The following is an 18,039-nucleotide window of genomic DNA, read 5'->3' on the forward strand; positions in this document are numbered from 1 at the left end:
ATAAATGAAATACTAAATTAATTTCTCCTTTTGGATAAGAATGGTGAAGGATGAGGTGACTGTGTGCCACGCGCGATCTCTCCAGCAGGTCAAGTAAAACGCGTTTTTTTTAACGCTACAAAGCAGTCGTTATCACCAGATTAGAATTATAAGTATAAATGAAATAAAAAAGAGAGTGGAGGGAGGGGGGGGTGTCTTGTTTCACTTTAGTTTTTTTTGTTTCCTAACTAGAGAAATAAATGTAGAAACAGTTACTGGTGCATTCAAAATTTCTTTTAATGTTGGTCTGTTAGATCACTTTTGATGAAAGTTTGAGAATCTCGGTATTCCTTCTCCAGTCGTATTTTCTAGATTTTATTAGGAAAGATTTACAACAGAAGAGAAGGGAATAACAACCAGAGCACAGATATCACAGAGACACGGAGGTCCCAAATTATCATATCTACTGAGATTTTCAAGGATAGTTGGATAATTATTGAAGCAGAGGGACTATCGGTCTAAATCTCTCAGTAATATTTTTCCCTCCATCGCCTAATGTAATGTTATGTAATTGAACGGTATTGAATAGACGTGCGCCTAAAAAATTGTGTAAAAAAATGAGGAATTTACGTCAAATAAATTCTCTTTTCAGAGCGCGTTCTTTTCATATTAAAAATAATGTTACAGTGAGATATTTATCTCACTATCCTGTTGATGACAACATCAGTGGTCTTAATGCGGAGCAGAGACAGGTACCTAAGAGTATATTACAAACCTAATTTTTTCATATTATAATTTCATCTTTTCCTAAAGTCGACTGTGATATAGGAAGAGTTTTGATGGTTTAATTTGATATTTCTTTTAAGTTTTTGGAGTTTTAATTTCTTTTCATTATTTAGATGCGTGAAAGTATTTTCCAGTTTGCACAAAAAGAGCTTGCACCTTTTGCACAAGACATTGATAAAAACAATATTTTCCCTCAGATTAAGGTAAATATACAATATTTTATTCATTTGTAACCTTTAGCTTAATTTCCTGTAATGAACATGCTGTCTTAAGCTCAAATAGATACAGCAGATCATATCTTATGCAATAATGACATGGTTCAGTTTTTTTAATCTGTAGTTCATTCGTTTCATTGAATGCTAACAAGCATGTACAGTAGAACTCCAAGTATCCTAACTCTAACTATCTGAATCACTGATTATCCAAATACTTTTAGAATTTGATGTGATTAGCAAATTGAATGTGTCCTTGACACATAACTTGCAAGTCCAGTGTTGGGGGAGGGGGCTTGAAGATCACATCCCCCCAAAGGTAAAAAAAAAAAATCCAGTCTTGTCAGTACAATTATATCAGATAAGAAATGGTAACATAAAAGATGTTTTTTTGAAAACATGATTCAAAATAAGTGTCTCTAGATCACAAGGGACAAAATTTTAATAACCATTTCATTGGTCATAAATATTTTTATATATCTAAATTGTATTCTGTTACACTTGATAACACTCAGATCTCAATTCAGGCAATTGGGGGGGGGGGAGGCATTTTTTTAGGTTAATTTAAATATTTTGTTTTCCAATTTTGGCGCCAAAACTTAATATAACCCCCCCCCCCCCCAAATGTCAAATTTTTCAGAACAAAATTAGTTGTTTTACTTTCTATATCTGTTTACAAAACATTATTTAGCACAAGCAATAACTTTTCACTTATGTATTCATTGTTTTCATATTAATAAATCAATTGTTTAACTTAAAAAAGCCATACTTGTCTAATAAAATTATCACCAAGTGTTTGTGACACCTCAAAATACTTCAGGATAAATAATGTATCTTTAATTCATGTCTAAGTGCATCTTCAAGGAGAGTTATTGTGTTCAAAATTCATTAAAATCTTTAAAAAAACTTGAGTTAAGTTGTTAGATTTGAATTAATTTCTACTTATCTGCTTCAATATTCTCAAAACTTTCCCAAACAAAATTTTGTAATTCTTTTTTTTTACATTTTTTGCTGCCGCTAAAATACCATGGCTTTTAGCCCCCCCCCTACTTATAAGCCCCCCAATCGCTGCCACTGCTGACTTGTACTCTTTTACCACAAAATCAGCCCAACTCAGACTCTTACTCTACAGCCTGATGAAGTTAAGGACTCGGAGGGAAAATATGTGACCCTCTGACTCTCGGAATTTTAAAGCTTGCTACGCCGGACTCTGACTTCTTTACCACAAAATCAATTCAACTTCATGACTCCGACTCTTCAGCCCTGGCCAGGGTGACAATAGGGAAAATAGTCATTTATTAGCTTCAATTCTTCAATTAAATAAATAAATACATGAACCCAAAAGCTTTGTTCCATGTAAATGTCACAGTTTGTACGTAACTCTGGCCATGTAGCTAAAGCGTCAACTGATTATAATTGGTTTTCATTTATTTCAAAGTGGCTAATTGTAAAACTTTAACTTGTTTTCATTATTCTAATCTTGCCCCTCTCCTTCAGGAATATCCATTGAGTAAAAAAAAAAATAAGAAACACAAAATATGTTTTATCCAGAGGATCTAAATTCCCTGCTGGTGCTGGCTAACAAAATTTATGTATGATTGAATTAATACTAACTGAAGAACTATAAATTTTTCTATAATGGCTGTGATGCTGGATAGTCATTTAAGTCATTTTCGTAAAAGTTAGAAATCATTTCTTTAATAAATAAAAGGCTTCTAAAAAGCTAATTAGTTGGTTTTTTAACACAAATTGGTTTAAACATATTTAGAATAAAATTTTTGCCTAGCTCATTTAAGAGTAAACGATTATAAAGAAATATTTCATCTTATCGGTTGCTATAACACTTTTTTTTAAAAGCATACAGCTGTATCTATTTGATGCTACTGAATTTTTGCACCTTTTTAAAAGTAATTTCTGGCTGGATAAAATTAATGAAATTTTTTCTGATAATTCTCTTTATATATATATATATATATATATATATATATATATATATATATATATATATATATATATATAACAGGAAATAATTGGATTTTGGTATTTCTTAAATCCAATCCTTAGTTTTCATCTATTAGTGAATTTGTTTGCGTGTGAAATTTCACTTTGTTTCATTAAATTACTTTTTAACTTTCTTAATGTAACAATTTAATCCTTTGTTTTTAAAGGAATTTTATAAAAAATTAGGAGGACTTGGACTTTTAGGGCTAACTGTTCCTGGTAAGTATATTCATTATTTTACTTATTTGCAAATTCCTTTTCTTTTTTCTTTTGCACAAATTTTTCAACTTTTTCTTTTGTGTAACATTGAAAAAAATGTTTCAAAGTGTGAAAAACAAATTAAGATTTTTCCTTTTAAATCTTCAATTTGAAGTTACTTGCTTTTAAAAGTTATTTTGAGGATGAATTAAACATGGTTTTTACTCTTTTAAATGAAGGAAGTTGTTGAGTTTTGTAATCATGTGTGATGTGAATTTGGTTCTTAAAAACAATTATTTTTTTTGAAAGCCATTGACTTAAATCATTCTTCAACTCAAACCCTTAAAATCTCCTTGAAAATTTTAAAATTTATTAGTTCTGTCTTTCTTTTATTTAGTACAGTGAACTTCACAAAAACTCTGTTCAAAATTCTAAAACATAATATAAGTTCTAGTGTGAGAACGAAGGAGAATGTTTCTAAAGAAAATAGGTTGATATTAATAACAGTTTGGCAAATACTGTAAGTATAATTATCGAAAGAATGTAACATACCTATTTACCATTTATTTCCTTTCATAATTCTCCATAGTTGAGGCAGTGAGAAGCAAAGGGATTTAAGTGCCAAAATTAAAAATTTGGAGATAACAAGTACAAATGGTTTGTGAACCTCTCTTCTGTCTTGGGGCAAGATATGGTACTAGTAGCCCTGCTAAGTGTTGCTATACAGCATGATTTAGGAAAACTTTTCAATGAAAGCCTTCCTAGGATCTGAACTTTAAACCCTCTTTACTCAAAACTTGAAAATGTCCACTTACATCCCTTTGCTTCTCACTGCCTCAATTGTTTGTTGATCAAACTTTTTATATTTACATTTTCTTGTTTTTCACAGCGCTTACTTACTATACTAATTTGATATTTTTATCCCAAAAACTCAACTACAAAACGCAGCCCTTATTTCTGCAGGTTTAGATCATGTTTTGTGATCTCAATCTCAAATTTTATCTGATGACCCAACTAAGATGTTTATAAGAATTGCTATTTGTTAAGAGATTGTGATTCCAAACCCGTCCCACCATTGTTTTAAAAATGGTGGGTTATTTATTTAGTTTTAAATTACAAATGAGGGAAAAGGATTACTTTTAATGTAAAAGTCTATCTGGAGTATTTGATTCTGGAAAACAATGTTAAGGCTGGGATATGTCAGGATTTTATTTCTTTGTTTATTACCGATTTGTATTTGAATAGCTTACTTTTGAAAGAGCAATGAAGGCAAGGAAGGGGGGGGAGGGGTTCAATGTTCCCTAAGGCGGCAAAACTACTAGAGCTGGCCCTGATAAGATACAATTTGTCATCATTGAAATCTGTTCCAAAACCTTTCTTTTTGATAATTTGGTCACTACATTCATTTTGGTCAACTTCAATAGAAAATAAAAATCCTTTTTGAAGCAATTCCTTAACGTAAATTCACCAATACTTCTAAATTTAAGAAAAAAAAAAAAAATGCAGTTGCTGAATTGCCAGTTTCTAATTCAGCAAGATATTGACGAAACAAGTTTTCTTGTAGTGCACTTTTAAGGAAGATATTATGATCAAATCCAATGGTTGTAGCTTACTCGTACAGTTTGCAAGAAAACACACTACTAGAGATAGGTGATCAAAATATGACACAGCTTGTGGTTGAGCAAGGCAATATATGTATTGAATTTTAAAAAATAATTATGTTGTTTTTCCCATTTTCTTTAGAGCTATTTATCTTTTGACTAGAATCAACTATGTGTTTTGATTAGTTAAGATATTGTTAGAAATGTTGCTCTAAAATTTTACCATTCCACTTTGCCCCACCTTTCTCTACATGAAAATAGTGTTTTAGCCGTATAATAATAGGAGACATCTTACTAAACTTCAGGGTCCCCCATACCTACCACTGTTTGTGGTTTAACCGGTTGGATGAAACCCTGAAAACAGCTCTGTTTTGTTTTTTTTTAAATCCAGATCAGAAGCCGAACAGTCCCCGGTTCAGCTCCCCCAGAGTTATTGATTCATTTGGAGGACTTCGTAACCTCGACATATTAACTTCAGGGGTGATTGTGTTCCCGTATTTTACCGGATTTCCGGTATTTTCATCTTGAATTCTGGTATCTTCATCTTCAAAAATATCGGAACTTCTATATTTTCAGAAAAACCCACTTTAGTAAAATTTAGGGCGATGTTTAATGAAACGAAAAAATTCAAATTGAAGACATTTGGTATAGCTATAAAGCGTAAGCTACGGTCATGTTTTGTAAACTGGGGGAAGGTAGGAAGAGAAAAGTGATAAGAGCTTCGACTCCTGTCTTTGTTCTTTATGGCAGTTGGAGGAATTGATCGTATGCAAATATTTTCTTTATTTTATATTCTGGTTTATAATCTTTATCTGTGTGCGTTCTGTTTTTATTGAACTAATTCTAATTATACTTTATCGTTATTAAAAAGCTCCTTGTAAATATAAATTAGTTTAATTAAATTTTACTAGTTAACTCTTACTTTTCATTTCGCTACTTTTTTGTTTGATAAATTTATTCATTTAAACTTTGCATGTTCTCATTTAAAAAATGAGGTAGCGGGATAAATATGAAGATATTGTCTCCATCGATGCAGGAAAGAAGAAAAAAAATTAATTGGGAATGGTTAAACAGAGTGGATTCCTACAATGAAAAGATGTAAATATAGTGTAAAAAAATTGATAGGGCTGGTTTGGTTTTGTGTTTCTTGCAGCAAGCCCTTTACATATGCTAATGATGGTGTGAAGGCATTATTGCAATGCAACATTCTTCTACAAATACTCATAAAAGAAACCGGGAATCATTAAAAAATGCTGGTGTATTAGGCTTTAGTGTATTAGTAAATGAATGTAATTAATGGTTAAGGATTCAGATACAAAGGAGGAAAATAAAACATTCTTTGAAAAATTTTAAGAAATGAGAAAAATTAAAAGAATTTAATTCCCACCATGCACATGGACGTATGAAATCCAATTAAAACTTTGAGTTTTAGCCCCAACGAATAATTATGTATCTGAATTATTTATATACATAATATGATGTGTGCATACACGTAATGTGTATATATATGCCCATCAAAACACTTTTTCTTCTTGGGAAAAAAGTTCAGGGTACAGATGTGATATACCCCCCATCTGGCAACCCAGCCGTAGGTGGGGTCTGGTCTTTAGGGGCCAGGCCCGTCCCTATGCCGGTCCCAAGCCCGGGTAAATGGGGAGGGTTTTACGATGGTGTAGCATCCACGTATGTAAAACGACCACTCTTTACTTGCGTGTGAGCAGATTTGTATCTGCCCAACGGCTATCGAGTGGGACAGTGAGTAGGCAATGGGCACCACCGGAGTCAGGTCCGTACCTGGGTCCACGGTGTCTAGAGTCGTAAGTGGTTTAGATCTCGTTCCCTTGCGGGTAAGGGGGCCCCGGCCGAAAGGTCCGTTCTCTGGAAGCCCCAGATGGCATAGCAGAGCGGGGTTCCCTGTTTCGTACCCCCCATCTGGCGACATCCAAATTTTTGTACAAAATTGAAATATTTTTCTCGCCAATGAGGCGATAATTTTTTAAACATGGCATCCCTGGCAAAATTAACCTGTGTTTGGTAACCCGAAGGCAAGCTAGTTACATCTGTTCAAACTTGTTTACTTGGTTTCACGCAGGAGAGATACGTGTTGTTTCGTGCAATATACCTTACAGGAAAGCTTACTTTGTTGTTAGTTTAAATTCAGTAGTTGTGTTTTGAAGTAAAAAGATAGAAAATGCCAGTTTCTTCAAACTTGAACGTTAATTAAAAGTTAACTCCAACGTGGTGTGTATCTGTAAAGTGCCATTGTCATATGATGTATTGTTTTAGACTGAGTGTGAGGATTTATACCATAAAAAGATAAGTTCTTCATTTTAGAATTATAAGGAAAAACCTCTCACTTCCGAAATTCTTTGCTTTTACAAATCCTTGAGGGGTTCTTGTAGTTTTTGACTTTATTTTTACTGTTTGTAAATTAATTTTTCAAAAATAGTACGGTTATTTTGTTCTAAAAGTTAATTTTTATCGATGCCACGAATTATTTAGACATTCTCTTAACGTGCTTCCTTTAGGTACTAAATTTCTGAAAATAAGTTGATTCCAGCATTTTATAAAAATATGAAGGTGTTATTTTATGTAAAACATAATAGGTACTTTGAAAGCATGTCTGGATAGCAAATAAATGTATGGTATTTTTGTACTGTTTATGTTAAGGATGTTTTGTTAAAACATTTCTACTTTTCATGCATCCAAATTTGAGTAACTAAGCACTTTTTTGGCTGAAATAGTCATTGATTTTGGGGGTGTTTTCCGCTTTAAACATCGCAATTTGAATCGCTTTGCTCTTTTTTAGCTGAGTATGAGAAAAGTTTTTGTTCAATGAGATGCATGATGGAAAATAGCTTTTATTTCTATTGGTACATATTTCATTGGTGAGCTGTTATAGTAATTTGTCAATTTAAGCATTTTAAATACTTTCTAGTAATTGTTCTTTGTGTACAAAAACTTTCTAGTTTCTGGTATTTTTGAAGCGTATATTTGTGGTGTTTTTGGTTGTGGTTTTATGTTGTTTTTATACATATTGTGTTCTGAAGTGCTTTGATCATATTTTTTATCTGATTTTTTCCTGTTGGCGCTAAAAAAGCATCGCTAAAAACGATGTATGACATATGTCGTCATACATCGTTTTCTTGGCGACGCTTTCTTGGCGCCAACAGGAAAAAGTCGTCAAGGGTGGGGTATATCTCATCAGTTCCAAGTTCAGGTACTTTTTCATAGAGTTAAAATCACCGCTGTAACTTTCACCAGTCACCATTAAGGAACACAGAGGAACTTCAACTGACAAGATCGAACTCTGAACTCTTTGGTTACAAGTCCAACAATGCCTTACCAATCAGGCCATAACAGTCAATAACAGTAGTATGCTATCAGATGTTAATGTTTTGCGAGTTGACACCAAAAAAAAAAGTATGCTTTTATCTTTAGATTTAATTCAGTAGTGTGGGAAATTAGTACAAAAGTTTTTGAAAAAAGTTGATTTTTTTTTTCAAAATCAACAAAACAAATTTTGATTTTGCTATCATTTTGCATTGTATTTTGTAACTAAAATTGCATTTTCAAAGACTCACTATTAATGCATGAAATGTTACATTAATTTAGTAGCATTTTTTCAGATTTCTATTGCATAATTTTTAGCAAAAGATGGAGGCTCTGAAGTTGGTTTCTTAGAACATTGCATTGCTATGGAGGAACTATCTCGTGCTTCTGCCAGTATTGCACTGAGCTATGGAGCCCACTCTAATTTATGTGTAAACCAGCTGGCTAGGCACGGAAATGAAAAGCAAAAAGAGAAATATTTGCCAAAAGTAATTATGTCCGTTTGAATCACAATGGTTGCATTTCATTATGTTCTTTCTTCTCTTCTTTTTTTACTTACATAAGGTTTAGTTATTAGCTGGGATCAGGACCGGATTTGGAAGTGTGGAAGTCCTGGGGCAACGAAGGAGTGGAGGTCCCTAATCCGGGTTCGAAAAGATCATCATATTTTCGAAAATATCCGATACTTTGATATATATTCGAATATTTTGATATATATGTATATATCTGATATTTTCGACCCATGAAAGTTAGGATATTTTGTAAAATTTTTATTGTGGGGGCCCCTTTGTTGTGGAGGCCTCGGGGCAGTAGCGCCACCTGCCCTCCCCTAAATCCGGCCCTGGCTGGGATTCACGTTTAGCATTCACTTTTATCTTTATTTGTTAATTGTTTAGTAGTCTGTTATGAGAAGTCATTGCATTCAGTTTTCTCTTTTTAACAAACTTTTTTTTTCTTTGATGAGGGGAGAGGGATAGTGGTGCATTATAAATTAATGCCTATATAAAAGCATTAATTCTTCTTCCCCAAAAATATTATAAATATTTTGTGAAAACAAAGGTACATTTTTAATAAAGGCTCAGAGAAATGAAATTCTGATCATTGCCGAGATTTTTTATCCATGCAATCTGAGCCTCCCCCCCCATCCCCATTTCATTGTCATAAAAGTAATAATTGAGCTTTAAACTTTAGTTGAGGGTTGCTGTATAGCAAAAACTGATATCGGAACAAATCTGATATACCCCCCTCTTGGCGACTTTTTCCTGTTGGCGCCAAAAAAGCGTCGCCAAGAAAACTATGTATGACGTCATATGTCATACATCGTTCTTAGCGATGCTTTTTTAGCGCCAACAGGAAAAATTCAAATTATGTCATTAATTATTTAATGAAATTAATGCATTAATTTTTTTCCGTTGTTTCTCCGGGATACGAGCCCTCGGTCTCATAGTACTTTCGTAATGAGACCCCTGCCTCGGTCTCATTACGAAAGTACTATGAGACCTCGGGCTCGCCAGGACCTCGGTCCGTTATCCCTCCGACTTTTAATATACATCACAGTCGGATATAAGTCACAGATCTCCTCCGTTCAGTATACAATAAAGTCACAGATTTTATGTGAAATTAACACCATTTTTGTGCTACAAAAATGCCAACCAGACCAAAATACAAACTACCAGAAACACACTAAAAACACAATAATTCAAAATATGTTCACTTACCTTTTTTACTTTTCTTTTACTTCCTCACGTGAGGCAGTGCACATATGTTCCGCTCTTAGGGAAATTATCCCATTTTTTATTATCATTACTTTACAAAAATATTTAAATTATGTTTGTTTTGACAAAAAAAATTCCAAAAAAAACAACCTTATTTTACTTGTATTTTGTACTCCACCCAATTAATTTCGCGAATTATTTCCAAAAACTTTACAAACATATCCTCATTTTTGTATTCACAATTTTTTTTGTATAAATAATAAGCTAAATAAAATTTAAAATCCCCTAATCTATTATATGTTGGTAGAGTACTTTTAACGTGTCTCCATGTGGATTCAATTGTGTTAGTGTGACATTTAGTTTCTGGATCTACAAAATTAAGTTTATGGTTGACTGTTAAATGCTCATACCCCTCCTCCCCCAATGTATCATATGCCCTCCAACAATCGGAGTGCACCGTCGTGCCTGGTAGTATCCACTGCTTAATTGCCAAAAATAGAGTTTCCCTACCCCTATCCCCAACAGCAACCAAAAAAGTTTTCCCCGAACCCCGTTCAACCCCCCCAAAAACCCATTGTCCCTCAACTGCATGTCCCCAATTATATTTTCTTTTCCCAAATTTAGATTCATCAACTTCAATAACTTTCCCAACCCCCCCTATTTGTTCGGATTTTAATTCAATGTAATTTAATATTTCTTCATTAATATAATTTCGCCAATCGGCTAAAGTTTGTGATGAAAAAAAATATTGACTTTCAATATCAGCAGTTTTGGTCCCAATTAAAATCTCATATGTTATCAAAAAAATCTCCTCTATTTTCAACTTGCTAGAACTAAACCATGACCCACTCCTGATCGTTGCTTCTTTTCCACAAACAACACCCCCAATAACCTTTCTACAAAAAAAAATTAACCCATCTGAACATTTTTTAGTTTTTTTAATTTTCATAACAGAATTACATCTAGAACATAACATTTCATTCTTAAGTAAACCAATTTCCCTTAAAAATTCTAAAAAAACCTCTTTATTTTCAATTAGTTTAAATATAAAAAATCTATTTAGGACTCCGGTACGTCCAAACGTTGGACGACCTGACGAAAAAGAAAAAGAAGATTCATTCAAAAATTTCAATTGATACATTTGGACAACATCACAAACCGAACTCATAATTAAAATAGAAAATTCAACTAAATTAACATTAAAAAACAACAAGAAAAAGAATACTCTAAAATAAAGTTTGAATTGAAACTTTATTTTAGAGTATTCAACTTAAAATCTCCCTAAGAGCGGAACATATGAGCACCTACCTCCTACCACACAGACACGTGCAAAAAGACAGACTTCGAGAAACTACTTTCCAGCGTTCAAGTTGCAAAACCAGGGTTGCCAAGTTATCGCCTTATTGGCGATTTTCGTATCGAGCGAAAAATTAAAATCTCGCCAAGAGGGGGGCATATCAGAGGAGAGCCCTGATATCTTCTTTTAAAAAATCGTAAGCAATAAAAAGTGGAATGTGATATATTTTTTTGAGGAGTTAAAATACTTATACCTTTTAAAATTTGAAAAATGATGCCTGTCAGGAATGAACAATTATACAAATGAGTATGAAAATTCCTGAACTTGCAGCAAAGTATCAATTTTTCTTTGTTTAATAGCTTTGAAAGTCATATTCTACGTATTCAGCTTGCAAAACATCTTTTGTTCTATTCTGCTAGAGAGAAATTATGAAATTATGCTTAATTGACAGGGAAACACTCCAAAATATGTGTTAAATGCGTGTTGAATTACAAAAAGCGCACACATTGAACATTTGTGAGTGAAAAAAAAAAACTTTGACAGTTTATTTTTATGTATCATTTATAGTGCTAAGTGTAATAGTTTATGAAATATAAATTTTTAAAACTGGAATATTCTTTTATGCTAACCCTGTATTGCTGTCTACAGACATTGCTTAGCGTTAATGCAGTAACCTTGTGTTTCTTAAATTTTAATGTCCTTAATTTTGATTTTTTTTGCTAGCATAATTTTATTTTTCAAATTTTAGTTTTAAAGCCTTTTAAAATTAAGTGTATATTTATTCAATAAAAACTTCTCTGTTCAGTATTTAACCTTTTTAATGTTTTTAATTGTTTGTATTGCAGTTATTAAGTGGAGAGCACATTGGTGCATTGGCTATGAGTGAATCTGGTGCAGGATCAGATGTAGTATCCATGAAATTAAAAGCTGAAAAGAAAGGTATTAATATTGTTAATTTGTTACCTTATGTGGCATGGTTTTTTTCTCCATTAAACAATGTAATTTGACATATTATACTGCCAATACAAATTTAATTAAGAGATGTATTTGAGATGTCCGTAGTGCTACTATGTTCAGCTTTGCTATTTGTCTATTCTGAATAATTGCATTCAAAATTCTGATTCATAATTAATGGAATGCACAAAAAAAAAAAAAAAAAAGATAAGTTTTATTATTAGATGTATATGTTTGTTTCTCGTATGCTTAACATAGTCAGTTTTAGATAAATTGTAATTGAATTTATTATGAAAAGTAATGTTTTGATTTATTTCATCACTAAGTGTTTACCATAGTTAGTTTAACACATGAAGCTTATTAAAATTCAAATATTTTTTACATACAGTCGGACCTCCATATATCGAACTTCCACATATCGAAATTTTCTATATATCAAAATTCCAGCACGTTTCCATGTTCATTACATAGAAAAATTGTTTCTATATATCGAAATTTTTTCTCGAGACATTCGTACATTTTTTTTTTCACTTTAGACTGTTTGTCTCATGAAAAATAAAGGTTAGGGGAGAATATTATGTTCACTAAAGGTTGCTATGAAACTCATATGGAATCTGGGGCTGAGAGGTGTGTAGATATGTCGTTGTTCCGTTCTGGAGTTCTTAAATTCCGTCAAGTTCATTTCAAATCTCATTACCAGTAACACTGTAAAATCAGTTTCTAGTTATCCCTTTTGTCTGTTGATTATCATTTTTAGTCTTTTAACTTCAGTAAAAATCATTCAGCTTAAGTAGATTGTGGTTTTTTTTCTTTTTCTCTCGATCGCATAGCCAAAACGAAAATACCCTAATATTGCGGATCAAGTTGAATTGACGAAAAATGAAGATGTGTGAAGACGCAAAAGTGTAATTTCTGTTAATTTTTCAATTCTTAACTTTTAATTTGATGCTCGTATAAATTAGAAATTGGGTTTCATACACGAAAATGAGCTTTAATTTTAATGTTTTAGAAAATTTTATGATAAAAACAGATTGTTTCTATATATCGAATTTTTTCCGGCAATTTGCTACTTCGATATATGGAGGTCCGACTGTATTTATAAATGATGGCGTGCCTTTTTCTCTCTATACCAGTGCTCTGGAGCCTTTCCTTCCTCTTAGAAAATCTTTTCAAGTATACTGTGGTTAAATTGCAAGCAATCTGTCTCAACAGTTTCTTCCTCTGGTGGAAGTGTGTTTTAGAACCAAGTGTTTTAACCATGGCTGTGAAATCGCAGTAGGGCTGATTTTGGGGTAGAAGAGTCAGAGTCGAAGGTTTAAAACTTCAAGAGTTGGAGTCCGTCATTTTCCCCCAAAGTCTGCAACTCTGGTAGTGCTTGCAGAGTCGGGTTGATTCTGAGGTGTCAGGGTCTAATTCTCTAAAATTCCCAGAGTCAATCATTTTTCCTCCGACCCCGCAGCCTTGGTTGGCTGCGGCACCATTTGGCAAACTATTTCACAATAGATCTGTAGGTTTTTATAAGAGGTACATATCTTTTCAATTTTCATATCTTTTATTTCTAGGTGATTATTATGTTTTAAATGGTACCAAGTTTTGGATTACTAACTCAACAGTTGCTGATGTGCTTTTGGTCTATGCAAAAACAAATCCTAGTGCGGAAAAGGCCCAGCATGGCATCAGTACATTTATTGTTGAAAAGGTATTTAACTTATTTGGTATAACACTATTATATAAGCTAAATAATAATATAATTTCTTTTATAAATGAAAACTAAATCAGAAAGAATTTTTAACCTAAAATCTAATTTGAGTTACTAGCCTTTAAAATTTTGCTTGGTAAAATTTTCTTAATTTTACCCTCAGCAATTGTTTTAAAGTAAGAAATAAATGGTTAAATTAAAGTACAAAAAATTAGAAAGTTTGATTTTTATACAATGTTTTAAATTTGCTCTTTCAAGGAGTTGAGTACTTTTAAAAAGTAATAATGTAGTCATTTATGTAGTTGTAATGTCACAATATATCTTTCGAATCTTATTCAATATTTCACTATCTAATTTGTTTGTGCAGCTTCGTCAAACTGGGCAGATCAGTCTTCCTATCCCCCTTCTACATTCAACTAAATCTAACCCTGATAAAAAATAAAATTAAAAAAACAATATTAAAAATATGATTGAATAACATAAAATATATGTTCAATAAATATGTCATCTTGCTCTTTACTTCACAATTTCAAGCTTTATTATGTTGATTAAAAAAATCTTCTAAGGTTACATAGAGTTTACACTGAAAGTTTTTTGAAAATGTCTTAAAATTTTTATTTTGCTACTTCTAGCCCTATAAATATTCATGTTCAAAATTGTAAAGGAGTCTTTTCAAAAGCCCAAAGCTATTTGGATAAAAGTCAGTTAAAAGGGATAATCCCCCTTTTGTTTTTGATTTCTTAAAAAATTGCTTTTGGTCACCTTTTAGTTACTTTTTGTCACCTTTGTTTTCTAATTTGTCACCTTTCTCACTTTTTTCAAAGGCCATCAGCACTCCTCAGTCTGATTTCTTTAGAAAACTCCTCCCTCAAAAAGGTTTATTTGCCAAAGCTGGAAAGAACTTTAAAAAATGTCCCAGCAGAAATGAATGCTTTATTTACAGGGGATGTAACTATTAACTTTACTGTATTTTTTAATTAAATATTGTGGTTGAAAAGCATTAAAATTCATGTTTTATGTACCTTTTAAAGATTTAGTTGCTGGGAATTAATAAAATAATTATAATTTCTTCACAAGAATATTTTACTGTTAAAATATACAGGGTGTCGGAAAGCCCTTGGCACATTTTAAAAAATTATAGAAATGTAACAAATTTGTCGTATCAATATGCACTTTGTGCAATGATACTTCACAGGCTTCAGAATTTTTTAGGACATTGTAAAAAAAGGGAGGGGGGGAGTAATTATAAGTATTTACATTGACAATTCTATCATCACTGTAAGAAAAACAAATTTTTACTGTGACGATGCAGCCATCAATGTAAATTACTTATAGTTATAATTTTTTTCTTTTCTTCCCTTTCTTTTTACAATATAGTAGAGTACCTTCATAACGCCGACCTATATAACGCAATTCGCTATAAACCGCACAACTTTTCAGAAGTAAACAATAGGTTTTAAAGTTTAAAAAATCCCATTGTTTTGCCTTGCTAACATAAAAATTGTTAGAAAAATTAAATTTTGAAACAGTTTTTCATCTTTCCAGCTTAATTCAAAGCTTTAAAATGAAAATTAATATTCACAGTAAAGAGAAAATATCAGATGACTCTTGAAAATGCAGCTGTTATGCAAACTATGAAGCTGGCAGAAGTGCAGGATAATTCACTTTATTTTAATTGTAAAGCATATTTCTTTGTGAATGATTAGTTGTATAATTAGTATTTTAATACTCATTGCAGATAGAACTTATTCTGAAGTGCTAATATATATATATATATATATATATATATATATATATATATATTCTGAATATTAGTTTCAAAATTTGTGAAATGACCTATATAACGCCAAAACCTGTATAACGCTAAAGCTTTGGTCCCAAGGTGTGTGTTATAATAGTCTTCTACTGTATAATGAAAATTCTTAAATCTATGAAGTATTATGGCGCAAGCCGCATGTTGATATGACAATGTGATAATTTCTATGAATTTTTAAAATGCTCGATAATAGATTTAAGCTATTATAGTTAATAGTCTAGTCACTATATTAATTTATTTCTAAAAATAAGAAAACTTACCTACTATTTTAAGAGTGCTGTGAGCATTATAATTAGTTGGACAGAGAAGTAAGTCCTGGTGTTGGGTCCTGGAAAGTACTAAAATGTGCTTGCTTTTTTGTCTGCAAATAGTGTACGCACCCTGTTAAGTGTGATTTTTCTGAATATGTTTTTCTCTGGAAAAAAATGAAGGTTCAAGCTGCTAGTGTTTGTCATAGCCTATTGTGTTAGGTAAAATGATGTTAGATGGCAATAGCACTTTTCAATAATAAATAAAAAGATGTCTGCCCATTTACATAGGCTCATGTTTCAATTAGATTTGTTCTTTTTAAAAAATTCTTTGTGAAATCAAAACTTTATTGACGAATCTTTTTTTTTTTAATTTCTTTATGAGACCAACAGTTCAAGTTTCAAGGAATATTTACAGCTTAATTCTTTTTCTGTTCTTTTTTTTTTTTTTTTTTTTTTTTGGTCAAATTGAAAAATTATGTGAACTAAAGTCATATTTCATAGAATTAATCTTTGCCTTTATTACTGTTTAATATCACAAAATTAACTTCATATTAGATAGTGACTATTTACAATTTACATATTTATAGCAGAGGTGATTTCGTACCGGAACACTGGTCTGATACTTTCCCTTTCACATCAAATCGAAAGCGACTCATTATTCAAAGGGCATTCCGGTTCTGGAACATTTACAAATTTAACCTTGATACATACATATATATTTATAAAGCATTCTAGACATTTTTTATTGCTATTTACTTATTGCTATAAACATATTTCATGCCTAATCTAAATTTTATTTCTTTCAACTATATTAACTTTAAAAACCAAACCCTGTGGCCCGACAGCCCATGGGGACCAATGCCCAACTCGATTTTCCTGACCAGGGGTTCTGGGGTGCAAGGCAGATGTTCCAGTTAGGTGGTCAGCCTAATGCAGAACCCTCAGTGTTTGGTTTCCAAGTACGCTTGGTACTCATTTTATCGACCCACTTAAGGGATGAACGGCTGAGTCAACCATGCCTGACCCAGGAATAGAACCCGGTCTTGTAGAGTAGGAGTGCAAAGCATTACTGAGCCACTGGGCTTCATATTAACGTTACTTTTTGTTTTTAATCTTACAGGGAATGCCTGGTTTTAGTGTTGGCAAAGCTCTTGACAAATTAGGTATGAGAGGATCTCCAACTGCAGAATTAATATTTGAAGATTGCAAAGTTCCTGGTATGTTACAAAGTATTTGAATATGTTATTTGCTATTAGTTTTGGTTGTTTAAAAAAAATATTGCTCAAGTGTTTGCAGGGGGAATATAAGAGGACAGTTATTGGGGGTCATGACCCCCCCCCCCCCAACTGTCTACAATATTATCCATCCACATTGTGCTCTAAATTTTTTGTGATTAAAAAGTAAAAAATTGCAGTAATCCTTTCAAGTCGTTAATATTTTCAAAGTAAATATTTGTAATATTATTTCCTTTTATTACTTATGTAATTAATTAGTAACGTTTACTTTATGCCCTTATAGGGGCCCATATTCCTGACTGATTTGGGGATTTTATTGACCCCCAAGGAGTTTCCGAAATTTTTCATATCCAGAACCCTATATTCTTCAGCGTAACCTCTTTATTTAAAATGGTAGCATGTGTCTGCTCCTGAGTGTTTTTTGCATTAAAAATACAGGGTTGCCACTGGCTTCTTTAATGCAACTTTTTGCTATCTTTTTGACTTAAGAAAAATTTGAAGATTTTTTCAACAAAACCAGGCCAAAACAAAGCAACTCATTTTCACTAAGGCTACTTTTTTGGAGACTTGTCTTTCTGAAGCAAGTTTTCATTTGAAAATACTCAAGGTTCTTTTCACCTCTGTTTGTTTTTTTTGAAATCTATTTTTCATTATTAGGATTACAAAAATCTAAATTTCTTTGTATTTCAAAGTATCAACTACTGTATTGTCCAAAATAGCACCTATTCGGAATATGAAATCAAAAGATTAAAACAGAGATGTTAATAAAAATGTAGAAGTTTAGTTTTGAAGTGAATTATATCTGAAGTATTGCATTTAATTTTTAAAAGGTCCAGACAAAACACACAAACATACACATCTTTATAATCTGCTATTATAGCAAATAAAATCTCTTTAATACTTTGGATTCCTGGGTAAAAAAGCTCTCAAAAGCTGATGTTCGATTGAATGTCATTTGTTTT

General features: G+C 32.1%; 1 protein-coding gene across 2 annotated transcripts in view; it reads left to right on the plus strand.

Moving 5' to 3' along the window:
- Window positions 1-531: 531 nt before the first annotated feature.
- The window catches only part of LOC129227386 (isovaleryl-CoA dehydrogenase, mitochondrial-like), a 28,550-nt gene continuing 11,042 nt past the window's right edge, over window positions 532-18,039 (plus strand). For both annotated transcript variants that reach the window (XM_054861937.1, XM_054861938.1), the window contains exons 1-7: window positions 532-731; window positions 879-968; window positions 3,146-3,197; window positions 8,429-8,598; window positions 11,968-12,061; window positions 13,639-13,775; window positions 16,963-17,059. In XM_054861937.1, coding sequence (XP_054717912.1) covers window positions 597-731; window positions 879-968; window positions 3,146-3,197; window positions 8,429-8,598; window positions 11,968-12,061; window positions 13,639-13,775; window positions 16,963-17,059 — 775 coding nt within the window. In that variant the 5' untranslated portion in view covers window positions 532-596. The remainder of the gene's footprint in view (window positions 732-878; window positions 969-3,145; window positions 3,198-8,428; window positions 8,599-11,967; window positions 12,062-13,638; window positions 13,776-16,962; window positions 17,060-18,039) is intronic.

This window comes from Uloborus diversus, chromosome 8 (genome assembly GCF_026930045.1).
Source record: "Uloborus diversus isolate 005 chromosome 8, Udiv.v.3.1, whole genome shotgun sequence".
In the NCBI taxonomy this organism is placed as follows: Eukaryota; Metazoa; Arthropoda; class Arachnida; order Araneae; family Uloboridae; genus Uloborus; species Uloborus diversus.